Consider the following 16,174-nt stretch of genomic DNA (forward strand, 5'->3'; position numbering starts at 1 on the left):
TTCATCCTGAGGGAAATTGGGTTAAGGCTGCCAGCCTTGCCAGCGCCATCTTACCGTTCCGACCATACATACATTACACAAAACATCACATGGGGAAGACAGGTCAGAGAGGTATAACAATGGAAAATGCACAACATAAGGAAAGATAAGGAGAACTCCCCCCAGACTGAGCTCCAACAGGGAGATCAGTTTGAGAACAGAATAAAACACCTCAGCACATACAGTGGGGCAAAAAAGTATTTAGTCAGCCACCGATTGTGCAAGTTCCCCCACCTAAAATGATGACAGAGGTCAGTAATTTGCACCAGAGGTACACTTCAACTGTGAGAGACAGAATGTGAAAAAAAAAATCCATGAATCCACATGGTAGGATTTGTAAAGAATTTATTCGTGAATCAGGGTGGAAAATAAGTATTTGGTCAATAACAAAAATACAACTCAATACTTTGTAACATAACCTTTGTTGGCAATAACAGAGGTCAAACGTTTACTATAGGTCTTTACCAGGTTTGCACACACAGTAGCTGGTATTTTGGCCCATTCCTCCATGCAGATCTTCTCGAGAGCAGTGATGTTTTGGGGCTGTCGCCGAGCAACACGGACTTTCAACTCCCGCTACAGATTTTCTATGGGGTTGAGGTCTGGAGACTGGCTAGGCCACTCCAGGACTTTCAAATGCTTCTTACGGAGCCACTCCTTTGTTGCCCGGGTGGTGTGTTTTGGATCATTGCCATGTTGGAAGACCCAGCCGCGTTTCATCTTCAAAGTTCTCACTGATGGAAGGAGGTTTTGGCTCAAAATCTCACGATACATGGCCCCATTCATTCTGTCCTTAACACGGATCAGTCGTCCTGTCCCCTTGGCAGAAAAACAGCCCCATAGCATGATGTTTCCACCCCCATGCTTCACAGTAGGTATGGTGTTCTTGGGATGCAACTCAGTATTCTTCGTCCTCCAAACACGACGAGTTGAGTTTATACCAAAAAGTTCTACTTTGGTTTCATCTGACCACATGACATTCTCCCAATCCTCTGCTGTATCATCCATGTGCTCTCTGGCAAACTTCAGACGGGCCTGGACATGCACTGGCTTCAGCAGCGGAACACGTCTGGCACTGCGGGATTTGATTCCCTGCCGTTGTAGTGTGTTACTGATGGTGACCTTTGTTACTTTGGTCCCAGCTCTCTGCAGGTCATTCACCAGGTCCCCCCGTGTGGTTCTGGGATCTTTGCTCACCGTTCTCATGATCATTTTGACCCCACGGGATGAGATCTTGCGTGGAGCCCCAGATCGTGGGAGATTATCAGTGGTCTTGTATGTCTTCCATTTTCTGATGATTGCTCCCACAGTTGATTTTTTCACACCAAGCTGCTTGCCTATTGTAGATTCACTCTTCCCAGTCTGGTGCAGGTCTACAATACTTTTCCTGGTGTCCTTCGAAAGCTCTTTGGTCTTGGCCATGGCGGAGTTTGGAGTCTGACTGTTTGAGGCTGTGGACAGGTGTCTTTTATACAGATGATGAGTTCAAACAGGTGCCATTCAAACAGGTGCCATTCATACAGGTAACGAGTGGGGGACAGAAAAGCGTCTTACAGAAGACGTTACAGGTCTGTGAGAGCCAGAGATTTTCCATGTTTGAGGTGACCAAATACTTATTTTCCACCCTAATTTACGGATAAATTCTTTACAAATCCTACCATGTGAATTCATGGATTTTTTTTTCACATTCTGTCTCTCACAGTTGAAGTGTACCTCTGGTGCAAATTACTGACCTCTGTCATCATTTTAAGTGGGGGAACTTGCACAATCGGTGGCTGACTAAATACTTTTTTGCCCCACTGTAGCTCAGCACATGAATCAGCATGTGCTATGATTGTGATGACACAACGTAGAAGACATAAGCTTCGAAGGCGTTTGGAGGGGGTGGGAGGGGTGTAGGTCCGTGTCAATGTACATGCATATGTGTGTGTGTTCTGTGTTCAACCGAGAAAAAGTGTCCCTTCACCCGGTTAGGCAAAAGTCAACAATCTTCGATCAACGTGGGTGGCCTTGAATGAGGGGAAAGAGAGTCACAACAAACAGTCTTATTATTTAAAGGAGAGTTTTGTTATTCCCGTCAGCTTTTGCCTTGAGCATCCAGCTGGCGCCACGGGGGCGCATGAGATGAAGATGGTAGTTGTTTTGGTTAGTGCAAACAAACTGCATCCAATTTTACAGTTGGTCTAATGTCCGTCATTGGTCACCAATTCTCTCAATTCCTGTTCTTCTTCTTCAAGATCTTATCCATATTGCGTTCAAAAAACACAGTCTGAGTACTCACAGCCCTGCCCATCGTCTATCACTTTGGCCAGCCTTGTGGGATTTTGAACAGCTGTAGCCGCTTCTTGTTCTTCGATAAGCCAGGTCCAAGCCAGCTCCAATCAGCCAGAACTCTGCTACCGTAGTTCCGAATTGGTAGATGTCGTTCAATGTCCTCCATCGAGAGTGTCACCAGACACACAAGGCAACCGACCATCGAGTATCTGGTAGCAAACGTCTCTGCAGGACAATCGGACTCTCCCAAGCCCAGGAGGGTGTCAATTCCATTAAGGGACCAGTTGATCAAATCCATAATTCTTCTTTAGGATTTTAGAGAACAAGTCTGGGAGACTCTCTTAGTGTCACGGTCTGGCTGGCAGACCGTGGGGAGATGGGGAAATAAGACCCAAACGCGGACTCTTCAGTGCAACAATGTTTATTTACAAGGTGGTGAAGTAAACAACAATAAATCCCCAGTTTCCCAGACTCCCCTGTAGTGTCTTCTTCCCAAAAGTCCCCGTGTAGTGCTCTCTGCTCCAGTGTCCCTGCACTCCCCGTGCTCACTGCTCCTTCTCGTCCCACACTCCTCGTGTAGTCAAACGCAATAATCCAGCGTCGGTGGAAGCTCCATCGCTCATCTAAATAGCTCCCCCGACGAGCCCAGGTGACTTCAGGTGACTTAAGGTCACAGAAATTCAAAGACTTTTAGGCTACGTCCACACGTACCCGGGTATTTTTGAAAACGCAGATTTTTCTATGCGTGTGCACCTTTCGTCCACACGTAAACGGCGTTTTCGGTCACTGAAAACAGAGATTTTTAAAAACTCGGCCAGGGTGGATATTTTTGAAAACTGTTTTTGCATTTACGTGTGGACGAGAAAAACGGAAAAAACGCAGCGTCAAAGGTGTGCGCCACATTATTGTTTCAGTGAAATGAATTTCTACAATACTGTTACTGTTATTTGTACTCTCTGCAGTGTTTAAATGCTTACATATACACACACAGTTACTGTCCCTCCACACATACGACTCGGTTCTGCTTCTGTGCCCCATCCTTGTTTACTATTTCCCACCGAGGCTTCTAGACTTCTGATTGGCCAACATTTCTACACGGTTAGGAATATATCGCCACCTGTTGCTTTGGCATGTTCCTAGCAGCGTTTTCCTTCATTTCTGCATTTACGTGTGGACGGGATTATTTTTTAAAATGAAAACGGAAAATCTCAGTTTTCAAAAATACCCGTGTACGTGTGGACGTAGCCTTAGTATGTGCCCATCTGGTTTCAATTTTAGAGTTCTAGGTGACGTTCCCAATTAAATAAATGTGCAAAGCATGCAGAGATACAGACTGGACAGATTCATTAACAGACTTGTTTAAACAAAAAGCCAGGTACTCTAACCCTAATAACTAGAGCTTCTTACATATTGCCAGATTTCTGCAGAATAACACACCACAAGAACAACATAGGTCATTTACCTTCTCTTTTTCATCCAGTGATTCACCAGCAGTCTCCTCAGTATGTTTTTTGGCCTCTTGTTCATACTTGTCATGACTGGTCAGGAATTCTTCAGCTAGAATGCTATAATTGAAAATTACAGATATTTAATTTAAATACTTCCTTAGCCCACTAAGAATTTTATGTGTTTTTGTAAACATATGTTCTGACAAATGTGTCGCTTATGCTGGGATAGTACACTGCTACAAAGAAAGAAAGAAAGAAAAGAATCAGATTAAGTCACTTGGACTTCAGGGATCAGTCTGTGTAGTTCAGAAGCATATCCATGAAGTTTAACTGACTTTGTGTTATACTGTGATGATGGAGTGTTTTGATGTTTACATGTTTTTATATTTTATTTTGTGAGATCAATTAATTGACTATTGTGTTATCACTCTATAAACCAGGCAATGGCAAGAAACCATAAGTTAGGTGCTGTATTTATGCAGTAAATAATGAATGTAGTGTCTGGGGACCCCACACAAATAGTGGTGAAAACCATTAGAGGTAACCGATGGTGCATATAGTTTTATACATCTAAAGCAGGTAATGGTCTCAGCTTGCTGATAAATATCATCTTTCTCTTGTCAAAAAATTGTAGCCCTGTGATAGCCTGGCAAATTGTCCCAAAGTGAAACCAATTTGTCTATATTTTTGCCTGGTATATGGCTACATATATGGCTCATAAACCCAGACCCTCCATCCTCAATGTTAGTGACAGAGGTCAACCAAAACCGCAAAAAGTTCTATTCAGATCAATTTTTGATACAATGCTTTCTGCCATTATTAGCAGATCTCATCATAATTATTTGGACTTGGAAGTTTAAATTAATTATTAACCTAATGCTGAAAAATTAGAGTGCAATTTCATGAAGATAGCTTTGATTGGCAGCTACAGTCACTGAGAAACTTGTGTATATGGAGCAGTTTGCAGCAGCCCAGGCTTCCTCCAGCTGCAGAGAGCTAACATGTGGTTATGGTCAGCTTTATCTGGAGTATATGTGACTTGTGTGGGACTCCACAGGCTGGGCTCTCGCTGGCAGTGTGCCCCCAACAGCAGTGGGTGCTGCTCTTTTGGTAGTGGGCAGAAGTAGGTCTTTGATAGCTAGCTGGCAGCTTGGGTGTTATATCGCACCTGAGAATGATATCACTCAGTTTGCTTCTTCCAAAAATCAAAATTATCCTGAATTGCCCAAATAGCCTGACAGCAGACATTGGTTCATCCAAATAAACAGTCCTGTCCCTATCCGGGACATTAGAGAGACTCAATGTCCCGGCCACTGCACCACTACTGTTGAAGCCATGCTTCTGCCAAGGGACAGTGCTGCGGAGTGGGATGCACAGAAAGAGTAATTCATGGTGATGCTGACCTCATTACGGAAAGGTGCTTGTGGGCGGTCTGGGGGAGCCAGTGACCCAAACTCCACCGGGTAAATTGCCTGTTATGTCTGGAGCATAATGATTAAGCTCATTGTACATACAGTACCCGTGTGTGCCTGATAAATATTGTTCAGCTAAGATTGAACGAATCTGCAGTATTTGAATGAAAGTTAAGGGTGGAATGAGGCCACCTAGACAGCTCGATAGGAGGTGGGTCGACTAAGCCAGCTTCCTCCGTGCCATCCAGCTCCAAATACTGTCCAAAATAGCTGGTCACATGGTGCAGGGTACACAGTAGTTTGCTCCATGACAAAATTAGAGACAAAATATGGGAACATTTGAGCTGGCACAGGAGAGGGCCAATCCACCTACAGCTTCTCTGCTGAATGATGAAATAAGGAAAAAAGAGACATATCATCCTGTTCAGCTAAAAACTTTAATCTGGAATTTTTTCATACTGTGATTTGCTGATAGTGTTATTTACTATAAAGTATAACAGCATAATATACCACTTTTCTACAGGACTGGATATATTATATTACACAAAGCAAAGGTTGCTATCATCAGGCATTGCTATCATGCTTCAGAAGGCCATCACAACATCTGGCACAGGACAGTTCTGATTAAAGGAAGGAGGTTTCTGCAAATCACTGGACCCAGAAATCAACGAAACTTGGCCTTGATGATCTCCCTCCCCAGGGTGAATGTAGCTGTTCATAATAATAGAGTGACATGCGGTGCGGTTTATGGCTGGTGAGGCACTGAATGAGATTTACAAATATATGAATGCAACAAAGTAGATTCACCATGTGACAGAAGGGCTGGCCCAATTTGTGGCAAAGGTAACTAGTACAGGCATTTGCTGCCTTCCACTCCACTTGCCAGTGTCTGAGGCAGTTACCACTGCCCTGCCACATGCCATGCTGCTGTTATGGCCGTTTGATATTAATTTTATTTTATAAAACAGTCGTCAGTGTTGCATTAGACTCGCTGGCAGTAGCATTTTGTTATGTGATTTCTGCATCAATTTGTTTCTAGCTTGATCTCATTGCATGACAGTGCACAGTTTGCGAGGGATTACAATCCAAGATGAGGCTCAGCTTGCTGCTGCCTAACCATGCGTCTCTTCCAAGTATTTAAACGAAAATGTGAAAATTCTGCGATTTCTAATAAAAAAAAAAAAATCCAAATTGCTTAACTTAAATGGAAAATTAGTTTATACTTTAAGCCATTTATAAATATAACTATTTCTTTTATTTGTTTGTTATATATATTTTTTCCATGATGGCCTGTCCTGACCGGGGGCGGATTTAGAGAATTTTTCTTAGGGTGGTAAGGAAATCAAATGGGATGGTAAAATCAAAGCCTTTAAAAAACAACAACATATGCAGGTGGTTACATATGGTTAAAATAATTCAAATGCAGTAAGTATACACATTTTTTATATGAATATAGTCTATAACTTAATTATTTTCTGTAGCCCACATAATTAAAAATTTTAGTGACATAAAACATGCGAATTTTGATTTTATGTACTTTATAGCCTGTATAATAAATAAATAAATATGTAGCTCAATAATTATACAATCCAGAAAGCTACACAACATGGGGCAGTTCATTTACAAACACAGGTATAACTTAAGTTTCACACTTTCTTTTGTTAGAAAAAAGTTGTTACACGCTTAAATTTACAAAAAATGTCAGAAACCTGCACTGTCATGAAAAAAAATTTAAACCAAAATTTTCTTGTTTTTTTGGGTTAACACTCTGAGTTCCAAAATATAACTGGCTAATTTTGATTCCTTCCTCCCTGATTTTACGTTTGTATTTCACCTTTAAATTGTGTCATTTTATTTTATTTTTACCATGCCTTGCTTTGTATCACTCTTTTCAGCACAACTTCACGTGTCTGAATTTAATTATTTTTTCATTGAGATACTGTATTAACACAACTGATCTGAAATCACACAAAAAACATAAAATCCTAGTAGTAGTTTTTTTTTTACTGTAAAAATCACAGACAGAATTATTTTTATAAATAATTTAAATGCAAATATAAATTTTACATTTTGAATACGTATGCACACATTTTGTAAACATATACAACTATTTATCTAAAAATGCAGGCAATACACCTGGCGTTTTTTAAATTTTGTACAACCATTTAAAAATATTACTGTAACTAAAAAGAGAGAACAATCGGGTGTCACAATAAAATGCCCCACAAATAATTTGTGCCAGTAAAAAAATTGTTTGTCCGCCACAAGACCGAGGTGGCTGTAGCTCAGGTGGCAGAGCAGGTCAGCCACTAATCAGAAGGTCGGTGGTTCGATCCTAGGCTGCACCCTGGCTGCATGCCAAATATCCTTGGGCAAGATACTAACCCCATGTTTGCCTACTGGTGGTGGTCAGAGGGCCCGGTGGTGCCTGTGTCCGGCAGCCTCGCCTCTGTCAGTGCGCCCCAGGGCAGCTGTGGCTACAATGTAGCTTGCCATCGCCAGTGTGTGAATGTGTGTGTGAATGGGTGGATGACTGAATGTAGTGTAAAGCGCTTTGGGGTCCTATGGACTAGAAAAGCGCTATACAAATGCAGGCCATTTACCATTCTCCCTAACAGTAGGTGTATCACTCCTCTTTTCCATAGTGTTTACATTGTGTTTACATTGCAATGTGCCTTTGTGACAGGCATTGGTGCCCTCACTGACACACAACACAAAACAACAATTACACAACAGACTAACTACACAAGACAACGCTACACACTAAGTACACACTCCATGCTAAACATGACAAATCTCCCACATCTCAAAACTCGCTATCATAACTCTCTCTCTCATTGCTCACTCTGTCTCTCTGCCGTCACTACCCCTCTTCCTATAAACAGCCAAATCCCACATGTTGACTTTTTAAAAAAATTGTTCGACATGGTATATTTGTTCACCAATAGGAAAGAGGTGGCTATTTTTCTTTCTTTACTGTTTTTGCACTGTCCTTAGAAAATGATTTTTTTTTAAAACAACAACAACAACAAAAATAGTGACAACAGTATTTAGAAAAAAAAGATGGCTTATATGAATATATATATATTTTTTCTTAACTCTGGATTTAGTGGCCTGTCATTAAAATTTAAAAACCGGTGTATACTTTGAAGCCCGAACTTTCAACACAAGCTGAGACTGAGCGTGGCTGCAGCATGTTGCAGCTTAAAGTCAGCTAAAATGAGTCATGTGATCTGGAGGTGCAGCGTGTCCGTGGACCCCACAGGGTTAATAACACTCATCTTGATTACATTTCCAGAGTGTAACATCCAACCACCTGTGTGAAATCTGAAATTCCCACAGTGTTCAAAATGTGCTCTGGCACAATCATAAGCATTGCTTGCTACTGAAAACAAGAAAAAAAAAGCTGGTCTGCACTATGGGCTGAATCATTTGTTAATGGTGGAGGGGGGTAACACTATGCCTACTATACTATATATTCAGTTATAAAATTTATATTCACTGTTAACCCTGATGCACCCACCAGGGGGAGAGCGGCGGGGTCGGGGGATGCGGGTCCCCCGCAGAGGGAGGGAGGTGGTTGTTGTCGCGAGATCCCCCGAGGGGATGGGAGAGAGAGAGAGAGGGAGGAGGGAATAGGCAGGGGTCGCGAAATCCCCCCAAAGGGATGGGAGACAGAGGAGAAAGAGAGAGAGGTGGTGGGGGTCGAGAGACACCACGGTGAAAGCACAGCGTGTCGCACGGCGAGATGATAAGAGCGTGGATGGCGGGTAGTAATGGGTCGTTCGCGAACGAAATGGCTCTTAGAGCCGACTCTTTGAAGTGAACGACGCGAGCCGGCTCCTTATTGGGAGCCGTGAGGTTTTTTTTTTTTCTTTCTCCCACCCTCTCTCTCGCCCTTTTTTCCGCTAAACTCCGCACGCGCGGCCTGTACTTTGCGCTGGGCAGAGGGGGAAGGGGCGTTAGTTACAAACCCCGAAGCATGTACAAACTCCAAAACACGTAAAAACTCAGAAGCACGTACAAACTCAGAATCACGTACAAAAGACAACAGAAGTGCTCCAGGATGCTAGGGCGCAGTGTTGAGCTTTTGTTACCTAGTGGCTACACAAGCCAAGTATCAACAACCGGATTTGGAGTGTGGTAGTAACAGGTAAATTAACTTTTTTTTTTTTAAATTATTTGAATAAATATGAGTGCTTGTCTATAAATACACAAACAATACACACATGCTTTCAATTGTGTAATTTAAGTGATCTGGGTAGCTCTGTTTTGGAAGTTCAGTTAACGCTAGAAATGTGTTTTGGAGTTTGTACGTGCTTTTTGGAGTTTGTACGTGCTTTGTCTCTAGGGGCCATATAACATATATGTATAAACATATATAAATAAAACCACTTTTTTTTACATTAGTAATTCCTTTTCTGCATAATTTTATATTATTGTTAATGATAAATTAATTAAAGCAACAAAACAACCTGAAGAGCCGGTTCGTAGCCGAAAGAGCCGCCTCTTTTTAGTGAGCCGAGCCGAAAGAGCCGGATCTCTAAAAAGAGCCGGAAATCCCATCAGTAATGGTGGGTACTAAGCGTGTTGGGGTTTTGTTATAGAGGTGGTGTCCGGGCGCGTGCTGTACAACAACAACAACAAGGTGCCAACGAGAAAGAAGAAGACGAAGAATACAATGTCACGCACTAGACCGTGGGAGCCAAAGAGCACTAAGGTCGGTACAGGTGGACCGCTTTCGCCGGCGGTGTCATCGTCGTCCTCCTCCTCCCGCTCACCATCACCGTCACAATCAGCAGCGCGTTTGGTGTACGCAGGGTCGGCTCCGGTGGCTCCGTTGTTGCGACCGGCCACGTTTCGCTATCGAGGGCTAGGGGTCGAGGAAGACCAAGAGCAGCAGCAGCAGGAGAACTCGGAGGAGGATTGGGAGGAAGAGACCGAGGAAGAAGAGCAAGAGGCCGAGGGGGATAACAACTCAACAGCCCGAACGCTGGCAGAGGATGAGCGCTACTCGGAGGATCAGGAAGACGAAAGCGACGAGGCAGCGGACCATGGGTATGTGGCCGCATAAGATCACGGCTACGAAATGTCGTTGCAACTTTGCCACGATGGCGGCTCGCAAGGCGAGTCGAAAGGCTGAGAGGAAGTCAAAGAAGCAGGCGCTAAACCGGGGCGGAAGGCTTCGGAGCTTTGGCAAGAGGATGCCGGCCGTGCTGCAGGTGGCGTTCATGATCTTGGGTGCGATCGCAGGCACGGCGCTGTCGGTGAAACTCGCGATGCAGATGTAGCCGATGATTATGACGAAGAAGAAGACGACGAAGACTATGAAGAAGACGACAAACACTATAAAGACAAAGACTACGGAGAAGAAGAGGAAGAAGAAGACGACGACGACAACGACGACCTCGACCCGCAAGGACAAGGCCCCACCGAAGAGGCCGTGGCGGCGGCGCGAGACGAGGCCTCCTTGTTTATGGCCTACTTTCCGCCAGAGATAGGGGACTCGGTGATCGTCATGACCAACCTGGAAGCGGACAGGCGCAGGCCCGCCATCGATGGATGGAAGCCCATGGGCCGCGTCAAGTTCCGGGCCTACGTGGGGCTGCTCGTGCTCGCTGGCGTGTACAGGTCCCGGAGAGAGGCCTGCGAGAGCCACGGCGGCGGCGGCTACGACAAACTGGCCCCCATCAGAGCCGTGTGGGACGAGTGGTGCGCGAGGTTGCCCGCCATGTACCGACCGAGACCGGAGGTCACCGTCGACGAGAGACTGGTGCCGTTCAGAGGTACGTAGTGTGTGTTGTGTGCGTGCGTGACTGTGAGATGATTAGAGGGGGGAGAGGAACGACGAGAACACTAGCTTTGTTGTATTTTTGTTGGGTTCTGCGTTTGTGCTTTTACATGACTTTATCTTCCACACTTCCACGTCTTCCGAGGAGGAAGCAGAGTCTGGGGATGAGGGGAATGACCCGCCAATTTCCGGGGGCGAGGTCACTGAGGCAGTTAAACAACTCCTTGGTGGCAGAGCCCCTGGTGTTGATGAGGTCCGCCCCGAGTTCCTGAAGGCTCTGGACGTTGTAGGGCTGTCCTGGTTGACACGCCTCTGCAATGTTGCGTGGAGATCAGGGGCAGTACCTGTGGACTGGCAGACCGGGGTGGTGGTCCCCATCTTTAAGAAGGGGGACCGGAGGGTGTGTTCCAACTACAGGGGGATCACACTCCTCAGCCTCCCTGGGAAAGTCTATGCCAGGGTGCTGGAAAGGAGAGTTCATCTGCTAGTCGAACCTCGGATACAGGAGGAACAATGCGGTTTTCGTCCTGGTCGCGGAACACTGGACCAGCTCTTTATCCTCTCCAGGATACTTGAGGGTGCATGGGAGTTTGCCCAACCAGTCTACATGTGTTTTGTGGACTTGGAGAAGGCATTCGACCGTGTCCCTCGGGGTGTCCTGTGGGAGGTGTTGCGGGAGTATGGGGTGTCTGGCCCATTGCTACGGGCCATTCGATCCCTATACAACCGTTGCAAGAGCTTGGTTCGCATTGCCGGCAATAAGTCGGACTCGTTCCCGGTGGGTGATGGGCTCCGCCAGGGCTGCCCTTTGTCTCCGGTTCTGTTCATAATTTTTATGGACAGGATTTCTAGGCGCAGCCAAGTGGCGGAGGGCTTTCGCTTTGGTGGCCACAGAATCTCATCTCTGATTTTTGCAGATGATGTGGTTCTGTTGGCTTCATCGGGTGAGGGCCTCCAGCTCGCACTGGAACGGTTCGCAGCCGAGTGTGAAGCAGCGGGAATGAGGATCAGCACCTCCAAATCTGAGGCCATGGTTCTCAGCCGGAAAAGGGTGGAGTGCCCACTCCGGGTCGGGGATGAGTTCCTGCCCCAAGTGGAGGAGTTCAAGTATCTCGGGGTCTTGTTCGCGAGTGATGGGAGAAGGGAGCCGGAGATCGACAGACGGATTGGGGCTGCGGCTGCAGTAATGCGGACGCTGCACCGGTCCGTCGTGGTGAAGAGGGAGCTGAGTGTAAAAGCGAAGCTCTCAATTTACCGGTCGATCTACATCCCTACCCTCACCTATGGCCACGAGCTGTGGGTAGTGACCGAAAGAACGAGATCGCGGATACAAGCGGCAGAAATGAGCTTCCTCCGAAGGGTGGCTGGCCTCTCCCTTAGAGATAGGGTGAGAAGTTCGGCCATCCGGGAGGGGCTCAGAGTAGAGCAGCTGCTGCTCCACATCGAAAGGAGCCAGCTGAGGTGGTTCGGGCATCTGACAAGGATGCCCCCTGGGCGCCTCCTGGGTGAGGTGTTCCAGGCATGTCCCACCGGGAGGAGGCCCCGGGGCAGACCCACAACATGCTGGAGAGATTATATCTCTCGGCTAGCCTGGGAACGCCTTGGTGTTCCCCCGGATAAGCTGGAGGAGGTGGCTGGGGAGAGGGAGGTCTGGGCCTCTTTGCTTAGGCTGCTGCCCCCGCGACCCGGCCCCGGATAAAGCGGATGAAGATGGATGGATGGATGGACTTCCACGTGCGTTCTCTGTCAAACTCACGTCTTTTCTTCCATTTCTACCCCAATCTCCCCCGCTTTCCCACATCTCTCTCTCTCTCCCTCTCTCTCCTTCGCCATCAGGAAGGTGTCCGTTCAGAGAGTACATGCCCAGCAAACCGGCCAGGTACGGGATCAAGATATGGGTGGCGTGCGACGCGCGTTCCAGCTATGCGTGGAAGATGCAAATCTACACCGGCAAGCCCGACAAGCGCGGCCCTCCTGAAAAGCACCTGGCCACTCGAATGGTCGTGGACCTCACTGAGGGATTGACGCCGGGACGCAACGTCACGTGCGACAACATTTTCACCTCGCGCGAGCTCGCCGACAGGCTCTATCGCAAAATAGGTCACACCGTGCTGGGCACTCTGCGATCAAACAGACCTGAGATCCCCAGAGAGCTGCACGGCAGGGCCGTGGGCTCCGTCGACGCCTGCCGCATCAGCAACAGCAACAGCAGCAGCAGCGGCGGCGGAAAACCGCCCTTGGTGCTGCATTACAACCGCACCAAGGTGTCAATAACATGGACAAGGTCGTGAGCACGTACAGCTGCAGGAGAAAGACCTGCAGGTGGCCCATGGCCCTTTTCCACAACATGGTCGACGTCGCGGCCTACAACGCGTTCGTGCTCTGGAGGGAAATTCACCCCGACTGGATGGCGGGCAAGCTCAACAAGCGAAGGCTCTTCCTCGAGCGACTGTGCAAAGCGCTCGCGCGCCCCATGAGGAGGAGGAGGAGGAGGCCGAGTCGCGGCCCGAGGTACTACCACTGAGGCTGATGATGCCGATGCTTGTACTACTTGTACCGCCGCCGCCTCTAACGCTACGCCACGCCTCCTCTCCGGTCAAGAGGCGAAGGTGCCGTGTGTGTTCCAGGAGCAAAGACGTCAAGACGAAGATCCTGTGCCACGAGTGCACGTGTGCACCAACTACGCCGTCATGTACTGTCCCAACTGCGCCGCTTCACGCACCGCTGCTTCCCAGACGCCACCAACGTCGTAATAACACAAACGCCCCTCGGGGGTCCTAGCGACCCCAATCACCGCCCCCACCCCTCCACCCTATCATCGTCATAACACATATGCCTCGAGGGGGTCACTATGACCCCCCTATCATCGCCATAACACATATGCCCCGAGGGGGTCACTACGACCCCCCCTATTATCGTCATAACATATATGCCCCGAGGGGGTCACCAAGACCCCCCCACCCTATCACCATCATCACCACCACCACCATCATCATCATCATCATCATCATCATCATCATCAACATAATAACACACACGCCCCGAGGGGGTCACCACAACCCACGTCCCGAGAACAGGCGGGCGCACAAGGGTTAATTGTAACTATGCTCAAAGTGTTAATGCTATCTTATTCTAATAAACAACACTGTTCTATGCAAAACTAGGGTGGCACTTGAGGTGGCAAGATCATGTCGGCAAAATTACGTGCGAGGAATTTAATTGCGCCAGGAAATGAAATTATTTGCTTGAATTATGTTTCCCCACCCCTCAGGCAGGAATTATAATATAGAGATCATTCCATTGAGTTGATTTAATGTTATAATTATGGCCAGTGTATGTCCACATACATAGTCAGATGAAGCTTAATCAGCTGCTTGAATTTTCAAATTGTTATTGGCCTTCATCAAAATGATAATCATGAAAGAGTAAACATTTTAGTATTTTTATCCAACAGTGAAAGATCTTATAATACACAGCAAATTCAAAAGTGTTAAATGTTTTGGTGTTAATAGTCTTCTTGCAAAAGTAGAGTTAATTTTACTCTAAGCAGAGTCACATTCTTTTAATGTAACTCTGAGGTGTAAAATGATAGTAGTTAAAATCGAGTGTTAAAAATGAGTGTTTCTCTGTCAAATCTGGAGGTGTTACAATGGAAACAATAATTCTTGACCTCTTAACTCTGAACTCCTACAGGGGCTATGACACCAACAGAGTAAATTCACAGACTCCGCCCCCAGCACGGCTCCAATCGAAGCTGAAGTGAAGCCGTTTCAGAACATTTTGCTCTACATATTTGAGTTGTTTGCCATGCTTGGTAAGTCATTCTTTCAAAGATTGTTTCAATTATTATTATGAGCTTTTACTTCTGTGGCTCTTTGGAGTTGAGACAAAGCTGTGTGAAAGGCATTAGCCATGTTGCTCGGTGATAGCATAACATTCTGTTTTAGCTAGCTGAAAGGTATTGCTTGCGGGCAAATACCACAGCCTTGAAAAAAGCTTGCATGTGAATTTTCAGTCAAACTTTTGGTCAAATACACCTAAAACAATGTCTAGAATGTGAAATGTTGGTATAATGGTGCTACTTGAAGCCTGAAAACGATCGCCCATAAAAAAAAAAAAAAAAAAAATGAGCAAACAGCAGTAGCAGACGTCCTGACTGGGTTCTACGTTAGCATTTAGATCCCTCCAGAGTTTTGTGCACACGGTTTAGGTAAAAATGAAAAAGGTTGAGGTTTTACATTTAGTTCAGTATTACCTGTTGCCTGTGTCCTTGTCTTTTGGGAAAATACTTTACACAAGTAATGGCTCAAAGAGGATTCCTTTTTTTTTACTGTGCTGCAATTGTTTACTGGATTATTTGTGCCATTAATTAGTGTCAACTAATTTTTATTCAATCTCCGCACAGGATATGCTTGTGAAGATGGAATATGGGGGAGAGCAGAAGTGCGTTGAAGTTCCACAAAGGGATGAATGAAGGACATGCATATTGTATTGAAGAAATAAGTGATGAGAATGCTGTTATTTGCATTTACCAGCTCACCTATGTCAGACCTTTTGATAAACAAAATTCTAATGAAAGTGAGAACATGTATACTGTTACATCTTTCAGAAAATGTTTTGAAATTGTGGTGCACAGTTCAGAATAAATGTTTTTCAAAAACCATTGCATCTTTTTAGTAAATGTTTATTTCCAAAAGAAATTTCTAGAAGTTCAGAACAGTAAAATTCCCGCTTTTTAGAATGAATTAGAAGATAACTCTTAAGTAGTTAAACTAAAATACTCTTTGAGAGTTAATATATAAACTCTTAACACTAAGTGTTAAATTATCAACTCCAGACAGATTTGGTGTTTAACACTAAATCAGAGTTAACGTACCAACTCTCCAAAAAGAGTTAAATTAACACTCTCTGGTGTGGACCCATATAGACACTTTAATAGTGTTGAAATCAAATCTGACAGTGTTAATTTGGACATGCTGGATTTGCTGTGTATTAAGTCATCTGCTGCACTAGTTGTAGAACAGGTGTATAAGGGTTGCCATCTTACCTGTCCAGTGGATCTTCTGGCTCAGGGCTGATCAGTAATCCAAACACGGCATCGAGGATTTCTCTCATGGTGATTTGGGCATTGTAGTTCCGGTCAAAAATGTTGTGGCAGATACGCCCTACATTGTTAATGTTGCAATGGTATATCTTTAATCATGTTAAGA

At 45.6% G+C, this 16,174-nt stretch overlaps 1 protein-coding gene and 1 long non-coding RNA gene across 2 annotated transcripts in view; one reads left to right on the top strand and one right to left on the bottom strand.

Annotated features, from left to right (window-relative positions):
• LOC309698721 (uncharacterized protein) overlaps positions 1 to 16,174 on the bottom strand; it is an 89,974-nt gene that overhangs the window by 9,728 nt on the left and 64,072 nt on the right. Inside the window, exons 22-23 of the mRNA XM_082521375.1 lie at positions 16,012 to 16,157; positions 3,776 to 3,878 (exon numbers count right to left, since the gene is read on the bottom strand). Coding sequence (XP_082377501.1) covers positions 3,776 to 3,878; positions 16,012 to 16,157 — 249 coding nt within the window. The remainder of the gene's footprint in view (positions 1 to 3,775; positions 3,879 to 16,011; positions 16,158 to 16,174) is intronic.
• Positions 14,663 to 15,627, top strand: LOC309698732. Its single transcript, XR_014274166.1, has 2 exons — positions 14,663 to 14,778; positions 15,370 to 15,627. It is a non-coding gene; the product is annotated as an uncharacterized lncRNA (long non-coding RNA).

Source organism: Aulonocara stuartgranti (genome assembly GCF_965226115.1).
Source record: "Aulonocara stuartgranti genome assembly, chromosome: 22".
In the NCBI taxonomy this organism is placed as follows: Eukaryota; Metazoa; Chordata; class Actinopteri; order Cichliformes; family Cichlidae; genus Aulonocara; species Aulonocara stuartgranti.